General features: G+C 37.1%; 1 protein-coding gene across 1 annotated transcript in view; it reads left to right on the forward strand.

The window, feature by feature from the left end:
- Positions 1 to 20,855, forward strand: part of SRBD1 (S1 RNA binding domain 1) — a 157,672-nt gene that overhangs the window by 124,761 nt on the left and 12,056 nt on the right. The window contains exons 17-19 of the mRNA XM_087932314.1: positions 13,622 to 13,728; positions 15,119 to 15,295; positions 18,143 to 18,295. Coding sequence (XP_087788440.1) covers positions 13,622 to 13,728; positions 15,119 to 15,295; positions 18,143 to 18,295 — 437 coding nt within the window. The remainder of the gene's footprint in view (positions 1 to 13,621; positions 13,729 to 15,118; positions 15,296 to 18,142; positions 18,296 to 20,855) is intronic.

The raw sequence follows: 20,855 nt of genomic DNA on the forward strand, positions 1-20,855 counted from the left end.
TGCATCTTCATTCACACAAAATTTTTGCACTACCACTAAACTATTTTCTGTTCTCAAAATACAAAAGCATGTAGTCATTGCAATTAGTTTTAGACATTTTAAATCCTTAGTACCTAAGAGTTTCTTCTGTGGTAGAAAACATATCCTATAGATGCTATTCGATAGTTACTTCTGTCTTCTCATTGTCTCTCTTTTATCCCCCGCCCCCCAAATAAATAAGAACAATTTAAATAGGAACAGAACAAAGAAATCCTGATGTTACCTTTGATGATTTACAAATATTACTAAACATGTAGGAGTCCTTTCCTTTCCTTCATATAACACATGATGCTTAGAACTAGCAAGTCGGTCATTAAATATTTGACATAACTGCCCACCAGTTTCAGGTTGCTCAAATCTCAGTCACATGATTGTATGGATGCCGTGATGGTTCTAACTGCAAGGACCAATCATAAAGTTACTTTTCCAGCATCATAGCATCTTTGAATATTTGGTAAACAACCGTTAAGCGAAGACTACCCATATTCACCCACCTTCTTTGGCCTAAATAGGACTAAAGACAACTGAATGTTTGGGAGGATCACTATTTGATTTTTTTAAAGTATTTCCGAAGAAAACTAAACTTGCATTGTATGTGTAGGTTTCTCCAGATACAAGCCATCACAATTTTCTAAAAATTAGTGAGCTATATATTTGAACTCTATGTTCCTTTCATGTAGAAAACCTCAGAACTCCAGGCAGTATCATATGTGGTGGTTCTTGATACTGTCTTTGAAAGAGGCAAGCTGTGACTTGATCATAAACTTCAGATATATTATTTGAACTCAAATCTTTTTCTGAACTCTTACGACATGATGCTGCTAAATACTATAGATAAATAAGGAAGGACTAAGCTCTAACTCCAAAAGACCATTTGGGACTGTTAATCTAATCTACTGAAGCTAAAGCACATATAATACAGCGAATAGTCAACTTAATCAGCATTTTTTCTTCCCTTAAGTTTACCCAAGAAAGATGCTTGCATTACAGTTGCAGTTGAAACATACTGTTGTTAATTAAATATTATGAGTTGAATACTTTTGATCAAACTGTATGTTCTCCTCAGAGAAACTTCAAGTTTTTTTGTCCTACTTTTACCCCTCAGTTCACACTGTTCTTCTTGAGACATATTGTAATTCAAGCCAGGGAGACAGAGAAATATTTATTTGGGAATTAAGGGTCAGATTTAGTTTGTTGTTCTTTTGAAAGTTTGCTGTAAAGGAAATAGGAGGTGGAAACACTATGTATACCATCTGGAATTGTATACCATTCCACACAAATAAAAGTGGAATGTAAATCTAATAAGTAAACAACATTCAATTTCAGTTGTTTAGTGTCAAGAACTTACAGTTTATGCACATTATATAATAATTACAGGTGATCAATAAAATCTGGGTTCATTGCAAATCCTATTATCCCTAAACATGGGCCATTCTGGCTGGAACCAATGGTATCTGCACTCTCACAATTATCAACCCTTGGCTGCGATCTGCAATTGTAGGGTTAGGTGTCTTTCAGAAGTTCATGAAAGATTACTAGGCTATTTAGCAAGTGTTAGTTCTTCTCCACCATTAATAACATAGGCTACCCACGTGAATTAAATGCATCTTATATGTTCAGTGACAGTCACAGTATGCCTTTGTGTATCTGACTTTGAAGTCAAACAATAGACATGGAAGTTTCTATCTGCAGATAGAAACCAAGAGCAGACTAAATAAGTTCCATGTCTAGGAAATATAGGTTCTACTTAGAAATCTATTGTGTATTTCTGCAGGATTAAAGTGGTACAGTTAATTAGACCCAAAAATATTATGACAAAGGTGGCAATAGTGAATGGGGTCTGATGCTGCTTCTTATTTGCTGATCAAGAATCTGCACCCAATGTCTATGGAAGATGCATCTGGAAAGGATATAGATGTTGAACAGTCAGCATTTGTTTAGAAATATGTATATATACAATATGTATGCACAGTATAGGGAATTACGTTAAAACTATTCATTACATACAGAAATTCCTTCTATCAAGTAAACAATGAACAATGAAAAAAAATTTTTTTGTTAGGAATTACTTTTTAAATTCACTCAGTTTATGTTCCTTTTTAAAAAATGAAAACAATGCTATAATATATATTATACCATAGTAGATTACTTCCTTCCACAAAAAGTATGTGAAATACTTAAGGTTACCTAAATATTATTGGAGCAAAACCGCATTAAAGCTCTTAAAAATTAATAGATTATAAATAATTTGCTGGGAAGAGTTCCAGAGTAGTGGGGTTAGCATTCAAAAGGCCCAATCTTACTTACCAGTGTAATTCAGATTGCTGACATACTAGATATCACTAAAGGCATTATATGCCTTCCTTTCTCAATCTTATTTTATTTTTAAATTAGCCCCATAAAGTCTAATAACCTAAATGGCAATGTATAACACCAAGTTTTATGGCTTCATGGCTGCCCTGAAAATCAAATTTGGCTTTCCCAGGTAACTCATCATTCCAACAATTTTGCTATGCTATCTTTTATGTATGTGTGTCCTTCAGTGGGGGGAAAGTGGAATGATAAGAGAAACATGCTGCTTTGTAGGTAATGTAGACTGAAAGTCATCAGGTCTTTTCCTGAATCCAGCAAGAGAAAACGAAAGTGTTAGCTAGTTATGTCTCTATGGAGATTCTCAGTCATCCAGGTCATGGTTGTCCCAAAGGTGCTTTTTCAAGAGGCAACTGGATTTTCTAGTTTTTCTTTGAAAGTGTTTCACTTTTCCTCCAATATTAGCTAATTAGTTATTATTTATTTGATTATTATTATTTAGTGAATAATGCTAGTGTAAATACAGTACTTATACAACTGAGTATCTGACCACTGAGTTAGATGTTTGGTTTCTTTTTCATTAGCACTAAGCCTGCCCTGACTTTTTGGTGTTCTAGATAGAAGCTCTCTTCTGTCTTATTTGGAAATATCAGTGATTTGTTTAGTAATTAAAAGTTTTTTTGACATATTGCTTCTTATGAAAAAATGGTTTGGCTGGAGATAGGGGAGAAGGATCCAAAGTTCGGCTATAGGTTGGCTTGAAGATGTTATATTCCAGTCTTTTCCACTTAAATCATTTTTTGACTCTCAAAAGCATATTTTGGTTGACACTCTTCTGAAACTTTCTGAATTGCCACTAAGATTACTGTCTTGTCATGAAGCAGAAAACAAGTAATTAGAAAACAATCATATAACTTAATGAATGTTGCAGTTATCAGTTATTAGACTGAACAGACTAGTCCATGAAACAAATTGCCTAATTAGATAACTGACTCATCAGTATCATGAAATGGTTGTGGGTTATTATTGAATGTAGTGATGTACTTCTCTCTTGCACAAGGTATATAGCATGTATAATGTATGCTTTGTGAAGTCATTCACACATATATGCAATAGGCAGAATACAGGAACTACTGCAAGACTTTCCTGCTTGGATTTGTACAGTATAAGAACAAATCAATGCTGTGGTAGAAAATTAGTGGATGCCTTGTACCAGTGGTGGGATTCAAATGTTTTTATTACCGATTCTGTGGGCCTGACTTGGTGAGCATGTCAGGGGAAGGATACTGTAAAATTTCTAGTTAGGGGTAGTATTTGCCGGTTCTCCGAACTACCCAAAATTTCCACTACCGGTTCTCCAAAACTGGTCACAGCCTCCTGAATACCACCTCTGCCTTGTACTGCAGAAATGTTTCTGTAATTTAGACTAGTTTGGATTATTATGCCTGTGTGGCTTGCTTTGAACATCAGTGTACAAAACAGCTCATTTGTAATGCTATTCTTTTCTACAAATTTAGAGCTCACATTGTCTATACCAGTGATGGCAAACCTTTTTGACACCAATTGCCCAAACTGGAATGCTCACACCGGAACACCAGAAACCCAAAGACCAGCTGGCCAATGCACATGTACACGCAGGCCAGCTGCTCTTCAGGTTTCTGGTATAGTCTTTGAGTGTGCCAGAGTGCCAAAAACCCAAAGACCAGCTGGCTGGTACACAAGGTTGGCTACCACTGATATACAACATAAAAAGATAATAAATATTTTATGCTAAAGAATCATAGTTACCCAGGGTCCCTCGCCCCATTAATTAAAGTATATAAAGCTAAGGTTATACCTATACTCTTCTATGGAGCAGAAGTTTGGGGTCTATACTCAACCACAGTCCTAGAACAAACACAGTCCCAGCATTTGAGATGCATTTTGGGTGTAGATCTAAGAACTGCTACAGCAGTTAGAGCTGAATTGGGAATTCATACAATTCATGCACTATCCAAAATTAGAGCATATAACTGCTGGCACAAAGTCGATGAAATGGAGACTGATAGACTCCCCATGTTATGTCTACTAGAGTAAATAAAATCACAATCACAAATCTCCTGAATCACCAAATTAACAAATTTTGTAAGAAGCTGTGGCTTTCCTGCATCTTACGTAACAGGAGAATGATTTCTTTAAAAGCTGCTCAAAGAATTAAGCATATAGAAAAATGGCATAGCTATCCTTAGTACAGTAGTAACTTGAAATGGCTGAGCAAATACAAACATACTTTTCAAATAGATAGGTATTTAAAGTTACAACTGCCCAAACATCTAAGGGAGATATTTATGCGAGCGAGATTTGAACAGCTCAACACAATGGTCAGATAAGGGAGATTCCATTCTATAATCTATAACATCTCTGCATTTGCTGAGCAGCAGAGGTAGAAGACTTGACTGACATCCTATTTGATTGTTGCCTGTATAAGGGGGTGAGAGACAGGTACTTCAGTCTGTATACCAAACAAATGACCCATTGGGATCCCCATATCAAAACAACTTACCTTATGTGCGGCCAGAATCTGAAAATAACATTTAACACAGCACATTACTTAAGCAAAATGGTTCAGTTGAGATCTGCATATGATTGGGGTAGATTGCAGTGGTGACACCGAATATAATTTTATCATATTGTATCTATACCTTAAATTATTGTATTCTATTCCAATTTCATTTTAGACTGTATTTTATTCCAATTTCATTTTAAATTGCTTTTATCAAATTTTAGTAATAATTTATTTCTGGAACTTTGCACTTTGATATGGCCCAAGGGCTAATCAATCAATAAATAAAGAATGAAGAAGATGTATGAGACTGTTGGAAAATCCAAAAACAGGTTTTAAAATAAGTATATTCTATATTCATCTACTTTGGATAATTTGCCCCCAGAGATAAGATTACTAATATCAATCTCTAATAGTATTTAAGAAGTAGGAGAATTTCAGAAACCTTGTGACCTTGGAATCTTTGTCTTGAATATAAACAACAATATGGTTTGATGAGATTGTAATTATTGTGATTTTTCTCCCTTATTATATTGATTTTGTTGGTTATATTTTTATCCACTATTTTGACTTTAGACTGCTCATCATAGGTCAAATTGAAGCAACATGAAAATCATAGAAATAAATAAATTCAAATGATATGAGTGTTCTATTGTTTTATATTGCCTGCTTCGACAGGCAACAGCTCTCTGACATCACCATCGCTCTTGGTGTATCTAGACATGGCTAGCATTGTCAAAAGGTAACTGACTATTCTAAGGACCACAACTGGAGACTGATATTGAATTGACAAAGAATATATCAAAGTGGTGGATAGCTTCTGCCTTTTAGGATTAACCATTAAAAGTAAACAAATAATAGCCAAGAAATATACTAGACTAGAAGTTGGTACTGCAGACTATTTGCAAACCAAATAGTGAAGACAATTGTGTTGCCTATGATAGAGGTCCCCAACCTCCAGGCCTCAGCCCATTAGTGGGCTGTGAACTGTTTGCACTCAGCAAATGTGCATCTCCATTTATGCGAGCACCATGTGAGCATGTGCATGTGTGCTCTATTTGTGCACATGCATTTGTACAAATGGACCTGCATGTGTACGTGCCATCACTTGTGCAGGACCATCCCGCCCTCTGCCCCTGCCAGTCTGCAAAGCCAGAAAGGTTGGGGAACTCTGACCTATGACATTCCATGGAGGGAAAAGTTGGATTTTAAAGAAGCAGATTGGAAAAATATAAAGATTTTTGAAGTTTGGTGTTGGAGAAGATTCCTGAAAATACCAGAGACAACCTAGAAAACAAAAAAATAGGTCATCCAACAAATCAATCGCGTAAAAGACCAAACTCAAATTATCCTACTTTGAAACATTATACAAAGATATTCTGATGTCGGAAAGAAAGAAAAGTAGAAGGTGGAAGGAAACGGAAGAAAATGACTGGCAGCAAAGTGAATGGACTCATTTACAGTGCAATGATTGCACTATTGGAAAACCTGAAAGCCCAGATTGAGGACCAATTCTCATAGTTGACAACAACTTGATGGCACAAAATCAGTACTTGAGATATACAGTTCTGGATCTGGAACAAAATGCTTTCCAACTTGGCAGTCATTTGGAGAACCAATTGATTGTTAAGAACTCAAAAAATGGCTGGATACAATACCATTGTCAGCCGAATGCTTGTTCATTTTGCTTGAAGTCAGCTTTTCTAATACTACTGGTAGCTATTAGAATATCTTTCCTATCACATTTATCCTTTGTTTACCTAGAAATGCCAAGGACTAAATCTGGCACCTCTGTTTGTAAACCAAATCTTCTACAATTGACTTTAGGTTAACTTTTGTTGTTTAAACTATCCTTATTAGAAAAATCATCAGTCTCAATTTAACAATGCCAACAAATTTACAATGAATAACAAGTAGGAATTAAAAATATTTAACAAAGACTGTTTGAATAGTCTCTCTTCCTCTCACCTTCTTATAATGGTACATCAAATATACATTTATATATTAGTATAGTATTTGTATTTGAATTCAATTCCCCTGCTTATTTTGTAAGCAGTAAATGTGGTTATACTCATGACATATGGATTGATAGTGTTTCATTTTGTTTCAAATAAATGGTTAAAGTAAATTCAACAGAGAGTAATAATCCAGAACACAATTTAAAATGTAATAGTATTTTCAGGTTTGTCAAAAGTTTTGATTGATTGAAATAAACATTGATTTTTTTCTTTTGGCCTCTGGGGATATTTTCAGGTATCAGCACTGGAAGCACTGCTACAAAAAACAAGCAGGAATTTACTTTGAAAAACCAGAAAATGAAGCGGTAGAAGTACAACTAGGGGGAAAATCCCTAATTTTTCCCCTACTGTTTTTTTAAAAAAGTCTTCAAAACAGAATGTTGAAGTAAAACTCTTTTATCAAACATCAGAGGACTATAATTGAAGTTATTTTTTCCAAGAAAAACCAAATTTTCCCACTAATTAAAATTTATACTTTGAACTTTCAGTAATTTATTCTTTAAAATGTAGAGTTGTTCCCTTCCCTCCCCCAATTAATTCCACATAAAATTGTGGAAAATGTTCATTGTCTACCAATCAGTCCATCCATATGCAAAGTTTTATGTATTGACTGTAAACTTCAAGTGTCACTAGTCATTATGTCCTTCACCTGGTGAATTGTCTTATATTTCTATTTAAATTCTAATCTCCCTGTGTATCTGCATAGTTATTGCAAATATATTATTCCACTTTATCATACAAGTATGAGAGTAAAAGGTTATATTTCTTCACTCTCTAACTCTTTCGTCAAATTTTGTCTGGAAGATGGCTAACATAACAATATTTTGTTCACTACCTTTAAGTGTAAGTTATCATTTGGAAAAAGCATAGTTGTTTATCTTGTGGTTTGTGAACACAGATTCATCATCCCCATTTTGCATGATAAGATGGTAGGTTTGTCATGGAAATAATATAAAGCAGTGTTATGTCTCCTCTTGGAAATTCAAACGAGCAAACAGAAAGCAGCCGTTTCACAATCAAATCAAACTAAAGGAAATAACAAGATAACGGCTGGCAGAAACTGTTAGGACTCCCCTTCGAAATTCAAACAAACAGAGAGCTCTTTGCAGTAACGTCCTCATTCAAAATAGTCATTTTGTTCCTGGCGAAAGGCACCAGCTCAGCTGTGTCCTTTTATACCCATTAAGGCAACGTGCTAATTAACTGGCTTGCCCTTCAGATTAACGTTTCCTGGTTCTGACGTCAATCCACGATCTAACAGTCATCAGTCAAAACTCCCCACAGGACCGATCCTTCCAATCACAACACTATCCCCCACCGCAGGGCCCTTCCCCCGAGTCTGATGATTAACTTGACGATGTTTCGTTGACAACCCCACTCTGTCTCCCACAGCCAATGGAGGCATCGCTCGTTCCAATTGTCTCAGGTGGTCTACACATTGGAGACTTGGAAAAGAAATACCGTTCTGCGGCCAAGCCACCAACGGATTGTGCAAACGCAACCAGGACATTCCGAGCACCAAAGGGAGATGAAGGTTCGAGGTGATATAAAAACTTATCGCCTCCTCATGATCCCCAATGATCATACGCACTGGCTGGGTGGCGAAACGAATGGGCCCAGACTTGAGCTCACGCCCATCCACGGTTTCCACCTTAATGGGTGGATGTACAGCAACCAATGGGATCCCATAGTGCGTAGCAAAAGCTCGGTCCATAAAGCTGGTTGTAGCCCCTGAGTCCACCAACGCAACAGCGGGAATTCCCTCCTTCTGTGACTGTAGAAAAATTCGAGTGTCCAAAAGTAAATGCCGAGGAGGGCCAGGATTTACTTCAGCAATTTGAGGTGGGGATGTGAAATGTGTCCGACCTAGGGTTTCCTTGAGGTCAGGTCTACCCTGTTTTCCTGACGAGCCAAGAGTGATTTCAGGTACGGGTCTGTGGGTCCCTCTCCATTTGCAGGAATTAACAAAATGTCCCAGACCCCCGCAATAAAGGCACAAGCCTTCCTGGAACCTTCTCGAACGTTCTCGCACCGTTAAGCGAGGGCGGAGTGCGCCTAACTCCATCGGCTCCTCAACATTAACCGTGGGTTGGAAAACTCTCGGTGGCATGGGTTGTGCACGAGAAAACGAAGATGGTTCCATACCGAGCCGTTTGCATCCACGTTGCTATAAACGAGCTTCAATTCGTAAGCACTGAACTATCAATGCATCCAAAGTTAAAGCCCTCTCTGCATGGACCAGCTCATCTTTGATGGCATCAGACAAGCCTTCCTGGAATGCAGCCATATGAGCCGGTTCGTTCCAGTTGGAATCCAAACACAGCAAACGAAATTCTGCAACGTATTCCTGCAGGGAACATTTCCCCTGATTAATGTCCCATAACCGTCTGTCCACAGTTTGTATCTTAATTGGGTTCTCAAACATCACTCTCATTTGTTGAAGAAAACCCTGGAAATCATTTAACAACGGGCTATCTTGAACTAACAAGGGAGTAGCCCAATTAGCAGCCTGCCCAGATAAAAGGCTAAAAATAAATCCTGTCTTGGCCCGATCATTTGGAAAGTTTTCAGGCCTCAAGGACATAAATAATTGACACTGCCCCAGAAATGCCGGAAACATGTCCATTTGTCCTGAAAATTTCTCCAGCATGGATACTGGGCTTTTCCTCTCAGGAGGGGCAGGGGGAACAACAGCAGGGCTTGGTAAGCTGGAAACATAATTCAGCAATTGTGTTACCTGATTCTGAAGCGTCACATTGCTTTGCAGTAGCTGATTAATTTGTTGTTGTTGCTGCTTTACCAAACGCTGCAGTTGATTTAAATCCATCTTGCTTGAAAGATGGTTTGTTTGGGCCAGGAACAATAATGTTATGTCTCCTCTTGGAAATTCAAACGAACAAACAGAAAGCAGCCATTTCACAATCAAATCAAACTGAAGGAAATAACAAGATAACGGCTGGCAGAAACTGTTAGGACTCCCCTTCGAAATTCAAACAAACAGAGAGCTCTTTGCAGTAACGTCCTCATTCAAAATAGTCATTTTGTTCCTGGCGAAAGGCACCAGCTCAGCTGTGTCCATTTATACCCATTAAGGCAACGTGCTAATTAACTGGCTTGCCCTTCAGATTAATGTTTCCTGGTTCTGACGTCAATCCACGATCTAACAGTCATCAGAGTCAAAACTCCCCACAGGACCGATCCTTCCAATCACAACAAAGCAGTATTGATGCAAATCAAAATTTCTTCAGACTTTAGTAAATAACTTCAAGGGAAACAAGAATAAAACCAGGTTTACAAGCTGCTAGTTATGTAGCTTAAGGGTTAAAGTGTAATTTTGAAATCTGGCCACTTTGATGAATAATTACAATATACAACACTGTTATTTTTATTGCTGCATTTGTAAGCAGACATTTGAATGATCTGTCCTTCAAGATTCCCTGTTTTGCTGATAATAACCTTAACATATATGAAAGCCCAAATCTTATGTGCAACTAAACCTAGAAAATGTATTGTCAGCATAAAAATACATTCTGGATATTGCCTTTTTTTAAAAAAAAAACAAGATTTTTTAAAGGTACATAATTCCACTGTCAGAAAGTTACATGTATCTTCCATTATTTTGCAATATTTAACGTTTTGGAAATGGAAGATCATCTCCAAGATTGTGATAATTGTTCGTTTAGCTGTTTAGTATATGGGGCTTCCTAACCTTAGCATTTTTCATTTAAGACAATTGATAAACAATTTGGAAGGTGGCTAAGTCTCCATTGTTTGTGCTCTAAGAGTAAGGGGTTAGAGTTTTTGTTTTTTTAAAAAAAAACCTTTATAACTATTAAATTATGTTCAAAGAGAATGACTGCTTTTGGATGGATAAGAATAAGTAATGCACTGATAAATTGAAGTCTTAGTGCTATCAGTGTTGTCAGAGCTGAACACTAGCATAACGCTAAACTATTCTACTGTTCTTTTCCATTGTGAATGTTTTGCAAAATATTAGGAAACTGCAAAATTGTAACACAGTATTATGATTCAATATATTATTGCAGGAATCGGAGGTTGGGCTCTTCAGATGGGGTTGAAAGAAGATTCCCATTGTTTGCATTTAAATATGTGGCGTTTTCTCTCCTGGCACAACACCCCATCATGCATAAATAGACAGCAAATGCCTGTCCATCTGGTATAGCTGTTATCTGTTCACTGTTAGGAACTTGTGGTTGCTTTTTTCTTAATGGAAGTGTGAGAGCTTTATCAGGTATTAAGCTGCATGTATCTGTTAATCAAACCTGCTGCCAATGATGCTGTTTTGAAGAGCAAAATACATAAAAAGCTGTGCCTTTCAAATGATTCCTTGCTCTCTCTCTGACTCTCTTTTATGCTTTGTGAACCAAATTACTTGCCGAGACAATCAAGACACTCCTCAGAGTTACATAACAAAATAAACAATTAGGTGAGTGGGCAGTGTGACAGAAGTAGCAGTGAGTACATGGCGAAAGCATATAATGACATTTCAAGATTTATAAAGGATGGTAGAGAGAAATACTGCATGAATATATTTTAGGATTTCAGAATGCATCATGTTAAGAAAACTGCAGTTGTTAGCTTGTCATTCAGCAATTGGATTATGTGCAATTGCAAAGATTATCCTCATGCCTATCATTTATATGTCCTGCTAGGAACTAACATTTAATTACAATATGTCACCTATTGGAAAACAGAAATGTTTAAAATGGCATAATTGATCCCCAGTGTGAGAAAAATCAGAGGCCAAAATAAAAAGTGTATTTTCAAAAATCATGACGAATAGAATAGAATAGAATAGAATAGAATAGAATAGAATAGAATAGAATAACAGAGTTGGAAGGGACCTTGGGAGGTTTTCTAGTCCAACCCGCTGCATAGGCATAGCAGAATCATTGTGTTAACATGATCCTGCCCATTCTTTTGGAAATGTAGTTCTTCCTAGGAGAAAATAGTCCATCCAATGCTCACCTAGAAGATATATCTGATTCTCCTGCGCTCTCTGGGTCTCATGGGTACGTCTTCCAGCCTTTGCTGGTGTTGGACACACCTCGGTCACTTGGGGAGACACACAGCCTGCTCTCCACCCTGAGACACTCGCCTGACTCTGCTGCGGCCAATGCTCCGCATCGTAATGGGCTCCAGGAGGAGGAGGTGACACCATCTTCCCCATTGTGAAGCGCACTAAATTTAACTGTGCTGCACAAGGGCAGGCCATGGACCAGCAGCAGAGAGAAACGGCCGGGTCGGGCCAGTGTCTCGGGGCGGAGAGGAAGTTGAGTGAAGTGTGCGCAGCACCAACAAGGACTGGAAGAAGTGCCCACAAGACCCAGCAAGAGATGAAGCAAGTACATGGCACTTCAGTCATGTCCGATTTTCAGAGACTTTCTGAACAAGTCCCTTTGGTTTTCTTGGCAATACACACACACACACACACACACACACACACACACACACAAATCTGGCAGATTGGTTGATTAATGTATTAAAACTCCAGGACAAATTTGATGCTTGGTGACAAGATGGTCACCTCCATCTTGCTTAACAATGGTAATTGGGACCAGAATTTATGTCACTAAGAAAAGAATTATTTGAGGAGAGCTTTTTGCTAAGAGTTACTGGCAATTTTAGTGCACTAAATTCTAAATGGTTCTTTTACACTTCTAGCAACTGTTCAAAAGAACTTAAATATTATTGATTCAAAATTAATAATTTTAACATGTAACTATATTCTGTCCTCAAACTGAATGTGCATGTATTGTAAATACACAACTATTTGGTACGTGTGTTTATGTCTGTTTTTCCCTGACTGTTGTTGGAATTGCACCTTTCAATTGCTAAGCATCCAATTACTTAGCTTTCAGTTGGATTTGATTCAGATTACTCCTTTAAAGCTTTTAAAATAAATTAATAGGCATAGGCTATTATTAAAAATATATTTTGCAGAAGTGGGAAACAGATTAAGCGTGGAAATAGTTTTGGTGATCTCCGCATTATTTTTAAACCCCCAATCTCTATTACCTTGTATCTATCACCATTACTGTTACAAGATTCCAGTTTTTATATGCTGTTAACGGTGAGAATTTGTTTTCTCATATTTCTGTTTCACATTTTCTTTTTAATGTTTTTATAACAAATCTATTAAGCTATTAGGTATTCTTACCATAAAACTTTAATTTAAATATGTTTATTATCATCTACAGAATTTAAAGCTTTGTAATATGAATACTCTCTTAAATACTTTGCTGCAAATTTATGTCATAATAGGAACATTAGAGGAAATTGGCATGTGCAAAACCAACACTTCATTTCCTCTTTTTCATTCTTAGAGAAAATTGCATAAAATAGGCATATGTCTGGCCCTGGTATGACTATCTGTTTCTAATGGAAACATGATAGGCTGTCTATCACATATATGGTGCCTATCTGAAGTTTTTGCAAACTGGTTAGAGGGGGAATATGGGATTTAAAAATAAATTCAAATGAGTTCATCCAGTTCCACAATACAAACAGTGGCAGTATATCAGATGTTCATCTCTTGGGTTCTTTTATGTGTCAATATTCTACCCACAAATGTTTTATTAATACTGCCATTCTCTGGAATTCTCATTTCTGAATAGTTTCCATCATACAGTAATCAAATACTACTCAAGTGTTATTGGATTTCTCTTTCCCTCCCCCTCCCAATTTACAGCATGATGTATCTCAGACACTACTCAAAGCAACCCTGGACAGTGTGGTGGAGGAATGTGTCAGCTTCGTAGGAGTTGATATTAACATCTGCTCAGAAACTTTATTAAGGTGAGCTTGAAAACATTCACTTAGAATAGATAGTTTCAAAACTCAAAGAATTCATACAGTGGTTCTATATCTTTGGACTAGTGCCTTGTTCCGTACTTTTATTTTTATTCCAATGACTGCAACACTTGTTCTGTAAATGGAATCACCTTCCATGAGCAGAGCTAAAGTTAAGTCTGTATCCACAGATAACATCAAACCTTTCTAACCATTCTTAGCAGTGAATGTGAACATCTGAATGTTCCCCTATTCCCTTTCACCATCAGCACAGCCAAAATAGAAATAGCTATCTGCGGCCTAGATGTTTACAAAGCACATTTCTTTATTTCAGGGTTTATATCTTCCACAATAGTCTGGATAGCTATCAGACTAAGAAATGCAACCAAATATAATTTAAATATAAGTTCAAAATACATATAAAATAAAAACTACTCAAAAATAATAGCCTGATGAGACATGGCCCATGTCATGACCCTTTTCCTGTCATGGCTATGACAGAAAAGCGTAATCTTTGTCACCTCACAAACTAGTAATGTAGGAAATGGGGCGTCCATACCTTAGAAGGGGAACTGCCATTAAAAAGCTCTCTGTTCTGTGTACTTTGCTGAGATGATGCAAATAAGCCAGAAAAAAGCTCAACAGGAAAATTCGTACAGACAGGAGTTAATTTGTGGAATTCGTACTTCAGTGGGTCTTGTTAATTGAGAAATACTTTATCTCCTGCTGGTTTTCTTTCTTCATATTGTTATTTTACTAGCTTGATTTTCTTCTTTTTGAGTTTGGACCTATAAGGTTGTCATATATTACAGTTTTACAGAATGAGGCTTCCTCACATAGTCACTAAACATACTCTGAAGCTTAATTTCTATAGTTGGAAAGTCATTGTGCTCCTCGTCTGCTAAGCTCTCCTGTTTTCTATTCCCCCACCTGCTGCTCTCTCTCAAGTATTTTTCCTCCTTCTCCACTGTGTTTTTCTTAAACATAATTGTGGTAAAGTTTCATAAGTCTGAAAGTTTATAAAGAAACCAACCAACACTTATGCTTTTAGTATTAGTAAAACTGCACCATTCTGTATTATTAACTGAAGAAGCCATTGCTTGAGTGGAGATCTCTGGATTTATCACTTCTATAGTAGAGGAACTACAATGAAGCTTTTTTCCAATCATCCAAGAGCAGGGATGTCAAACTCACAGCTTGTGGCTGGAAGCATCATGCGCTGGCCTCACCCACCCCTGTTTTAGCGGGAAAGGGAGGGAAAGTCACAATACATCATGTGATGACAACAGGACGACGTGAGTTTGATACCCCTATCCTAGAGTATTACGTTGCTTTGATATTACTTATTGCTTCCTTTTATGAAATGTAATTCTAAATCTTTTATTATGTTTGTTAGACATATTGCAGGACTGAATGCCAATAGGGCTAAAAATATCATTGAATGGCGACAGAAAAATGGACCATTTATCAATCGGGAACAGCTTAAAGATGTCAAAGGATTGGGACCAAAATCCTTTCAACAATGTGCTGGCTTTATCAGGATCAATCAGGAATACATCAGATCATTCTGCAGGTAATATAAAAAGGGTATGAGGTTGTTTGCTACATGTAAGTAGAGATTTGATAAAAGTAAAAACCCCAGTAGGTAATAGGTTAGAATCCTTGACTTGAGAATCTACATTTAGGGTGAAGAGTAATTTGTAGTCTGCTGATTAATCAATTATAGCATAAGAAGGGTCATAGAAGGGCAATGTGATTTAGGGAGTAGAGTCATAGATTCACATTTCAGCAAAAAAGCACTAAGTCAATCCTGGCAAAAACCTCTTTTATTACATTAATGTGAATTTATTTCATTCACAGCCAGCCAATGGCTTGGCAAACAGTCTTGCAAAGATATACTAATTAGCTCAGACCTTTATCAACCCTTGGAATGCTTCCCAGTAAAATTCTACATAGTGCTAACAGGGGAGGGCTGGGTAATACAGATAAATCTTCACGAGGCTGGAACAAACAGACGAACGAACAAGTGAGTTGTTTCCCCTACCTTTTTGCTTCTCTTTTAATCCTGATGGGAGGGGCCATTCATCATCCATCTGTGGCCTTACTCCCACATCGATCCTGACTTCTTAATTGTGCCTTCCTTTTGGCAGCTCTGTGCATATGCAGGCTGGGAACTGGTTCCAGAAGCTCCCCCGCCTCACTGCTGTCTGAGCCCGAAGGCAGCTGATGACTGCCAGCCTGCCCTGGGCCTATCTCTGCCTCTGACACAGAGCCCTCATCTGAGCCTTCCTCAGCCTCCAGGACTGGCCTGGGTTCCTCCCCAACCTCCTAATTACTGTCCAATTCTGCTGCCAGCTCCACCTCCCGCTGGCGGGCCACAACATCAGCTATGAAGTTCATAATTCAGCTTTTAGATATTAATTACCATCTCTTAACATAATGAAATAAACATTCAGATGGAGACACTGATCCCACTAATCTTCCACTACTCTAAGCTCCCATCCACTCCCATCAGTTGCCATTCGGGAAGACATGCTGAGTAGTTATATGTTGATACCATTTGTTTTGGATTTATAAAATAGTGAATGTTGCTTATGAATCACCTTTGAAGGATTTGTGTCATACAAGTTAAGATATTGATCCATCTAACTTTAACTTTTGTTTCCTTTGACAAAGAAACTATCAAATGTAATAGATCAAATTAAATTTGAGATGGTGGTCTAACATTATAGAAAAAAAAACATCCACAGAAATTGTGGAGTTCCTTCTTTCTTCTCTTTTTTTCTACATTATCCTACCCACATGTTGCAGCCCTCAATAGTAATAACTAACATAAACATAGTTGCATTATATTATGTCTTACAATGCCAATTTGATTTTGATGAATATTCTCTGGCAAGTAAAGACTGTATGTCATAATAAAGTTTCTCATCATTTCCAAGGAAAGAAACTCCAAATGACAGTTCAATTTAAGCAGGACAGAAATATAATAGCAATTTGTTTGAATACTGTGGAATTAAGCACAAAGACTCGTTTAAGAAGCCGAAGGTTGACCCAACTTTGGATATAGAGATATCTTAAATACACACACACACACACACACACACACACACACACCAGTTTTAATAATTTTGAACTTGCTGCACCAGCCAACCTAAGGTATCTTAGACAACTGTAGCTACATTTGAGGCTCAATTGATATAATCTACACAAAAGGGAAAAAAACATTGCAAAATAGTGCAAGGAATTCTGGCTCTCATATTGATACATATGTTTTTAATATAAGGAGTCATATCTTCCGAACTATGATTGGTCTTGGGATTCAATGAAAACCCATAAAAAAAAAAGTTGATAATAGTTCTATGCATGGACCACTTTGGCTGTGTAATAGTAAGTTTATGAGTGAGGTTCTCTTTGGCATTTAGGGTGGGATATAAGATATAACGACTGTGCACAATAAAGAAAAAAACACTGATTCAACATATTAAGATTTTAAACCAACACACTCACCCACACAAAAGCAAGGAAAAAGAAAAGTGATATCAGTTATGAAGAAAAAGAGTAGAGGGATTCCCAGTTTGATGTCTGAACTGTTTATAGGAAGCATATCAGAGGTGGTGTTCAGCAGGTTCTGACCACTTCTGGAGAACCGGTAGCGGAAATTTTGAGTAGTTCAGAGAATTGGCAAATACCACCTCTGACTGGCCCCGCCCCATCTATTCTCTGCCTCCTAAGTCCCAGTCGATCGGCTGGGTCGTCTTTTGTTACTCTGCACAGGAGAACAGAGCTGGAAAGCAGGTTAGTGGGGAGGGAATGGGGATTTTGCAGTAATCTTCCCCTGGAGTGGGGTGGGAATGGAGATTTTACAGTATCCTTCCCCTGCCACGCTCACCAAGCCACACCAACAGAACCGGTAGTAAAAAAATTTGAATTCTACCACTGAAGCATATGAATCAATTTTAAAACAATTCTAACCATGGTCTATTAATTTAGCATTAGCTATACAGACCAACAACGTCATTTCAATATTTTTCTCAGAAATTTGTCAGAAATTGAATCTGGTGCCTTCAAACTACAAGCCATGTGTTTTACAATTTCATTGTGTTTCATGAGTGAAGCTGTTTACACTATTCCCTGTAACTGAAATATTGAATCTGTGTTTTTTTAAATTATTTAATTTCAATGGAGTTTGACAGAAATATAGATAATTAAAATTAGAGCACTTCAGGTCCACTATATGCAGAATTTTTGAGGATTTGATTATTATAATGCTTATTTGTTAGCAATGTTTGTCGAATCTGTAAATATCAAATTTGAGATTTTGTAGCTTTTGCCATTGGGCAGAAATGGAAAAGATACATAAGATGTTCACTGCTTTAATGATAACTACATCCTTTTCTCTTATGATTTTGGATCTCAGTCAACAGAATGAGCTTGCAGCTGGGAGTCATAAAGCAGTCACAAATGAGAAACAGTGTAAAAAGAAAACCAAAGCTGCAGCAAATGTCATTCGGCAGCCAAATCCTTTGGATCAAACATGTATCCACCCTGAATCATATAATATTGCAATGAGGTAAGCAGTGTAAAAATGAAAATGCAGTTAGCTCTTTTAGTTTTTAGTCTGAGAAGTAATATTTTTTCCAGATTACATGTGATCCCAGACAGCTAGTAATGCAGCCCACAAGATTGTAATAAAAATATTTAAAAATAAAGGAAGTTTGTTGTTCAGATATGTTATCTTTATAATATATGCTGTCCAAAGGCAATTCCTCTTCATTCAGTGCAAGCCAGGCAAGCCAAACGGTTAGACACACCTGATTTAGATATATATGGTTCTTTGTAATGTATGTTTTTATGATGCTTACAAAAGATATAAAGTTCATTATAACCAATTTTGGGGATTTAAACAATGTTGGTAATGCAGTTTGATATTATTATTTTTGCCTGTCCTGAAGCAACTATATAATCCCTGGAATCTTCCTAATATTTCATCATTTCCAGTGGGAGGTATATTTTAATACAGGATTCCTGCAGTGTTAATCAGGTACTGATAATCACCAAACCCCAATTTACCATGGAAATGTTTTGAAAGCCAGATTTCTGCAGCTGCAGGAAAAATGGTTTAAGGAAATTCAGATGAGTGTATTTAACTTTTCCTATTAATTTCAAAGCATCTTTTTATTTTGAATATGAAATTCCATGCAGCTCTAAAACTGATACAGTATAGTATTCTTCTTTAAAGTGAAACTTTACATAGAAATATAGACAATCTAATTATGTTAGGGTACTTTCCAAAAGACTGTAGTCTAACCAAGTATAAAAAAACACCCACAATATAGTTCCTACCTTAACTATGTGGCAGTTATGCTGCAATATCAGACAACAATGGCAGACAGAATGGCGTCCAAAATGGCATTCACTCAGCCTCCCAATATGTGACAGTGGTACCAAGAGTATGCAGAGCACCATAAACTACTCTTTTCCTCCTTCTCCTGCCTTCTAGAACCTTCTGGGTTGGAATTGCAGACAGGTTTGTTTGTATTTGTGAAAGTTCATAACTCGAAAGGACTGTCTGTAGTAGCAGCAGCAGCAGTAATAGTGATGTTATTATGGTTCATCACAGTCAGTCAGACGTTCAGACCTGGAATAGGCAGATGTTAATGTTTGATGCTGTTAAAGTTTTTGTCACAGGATGTAAGCTGTTCCACGTGAAGCTGCCTTTTGCAATTGACTGATGATTTTATCAATGGTGTTCAAATGATGCTCCAGTTGCTTTAGGATTGCACCCAAGTTCCTATTACTAAGCATATTACCATTGTTTTCTTTAGCCATAGTCATTCTATTTCTGTTTGCAGGTGTTTGTACTTTGTTACCTTCTCCAGTTCTTTCTCTTCTATCCTGCTGCCTCCAGGTACTGCCATGCAAAGAAGTATCCACACTTCTTTATCTTTCTTATCAACATTTGTTAAGGCTGTGATGTAATGTGGCAGGTGCCTGTCTGTTTGAATTCTAAGGTTCCACTTTAGTTGCTTCATTTTTTATTATTTGCTCTATTTTATGGTCCCACCAGTTTTTGCTTGCAGGCAAATGTTATTTCTTGCAGATTTTCCAATGTACCATTGTTGCTACTTTGTCATGCCATTGCTTGTAGTCAGCCTGGGTGATCTTCAACAGCTAACCAGATGATCCACTGTTTGTTCAGTTTCTTTACATTTTGTTGTTGTTAGTCGTGAAGTTGTGTCTGACCCATCACAATTCTCGACCCCATGGACAACGTTCCTCCAGGCTTTCCTGTCCTCTATCATCCCCCGGAGTCCATTTAAGCTCATGCCTACTGCTTCAGTGACTCCATCCAGCCATAAAATTCTCTATCGTCCCCTTCTTTTTGCCCTCAATCTTTCCCAGTTGCCTTTCTTTACATAGGCAACACTTACTGTCTGTTGCTGTCTTCTCAGTTCTGGCTTTGTATGCATTTGTTCTTAAGGCTTGGGCTTATGCAGCCAGAATTAGCTCCTTGGTATCTTTCTTCAAGTTTCCTACTCTTAGCTATTGCCAGTCCTGTTATTATCTGCTTTCCCTGCTACTTGTTTAATGTATTGGCCATGTAATGCTTTGTCTTCCCACACCTCCATTCTCTTTTTCATTTGGTTTTTCTTGTAGGGCAGTTTGGTCTTTCCTGTACTCAGTAAGCCTTCCTAATTTATTTGCATCTACTTAGCAAACTTTTTTGTCTTCTGATTGCAGAAACACTGTCAGTTTGGAAGCAAAATGGATTTTTCCCCAAAAAATTAAGATGATTAAATCAGTTGAAATATAACTACCGTATCTGTGAATAAAATCTTTATTTAAACATCAAAAATGTTTAGAATTTCTGATAAGAATTATTAAAAATAATACTAATGATGAGAATTAATAAGTTTATATTTTATGCTGATTGCAGAGAGAGAAGGATAAAACCTGAAGAGTAAAAGTACAACAATTGGCTTTTATGGATTAGTCCCTTGTGCAGGACCATAATCCATAGCAAGTTTACACAGAAGTAAAGATATTTGAGTGAAATGGGAATTTTTGACTGATATCAATTTCCTCTTAATGTTTTTAGAAATAGAAATATTTTCATCAGGATTACAACA

This window comes from Pseudonaja textilis, chromosome 1 (assembly GCF_049901715.1).
Source record: "Pseudonaja textilis isolate UNSWEBS1 chromosome 1, rPseTex1.2, whole genome shotgun sequence".
Lineage (NCBI taxonomy): Eukaryota > Metazoa > Chordata > Lepidosauria > Squamata > Elapidae > Pseudonaja > Pseudonaja textilis.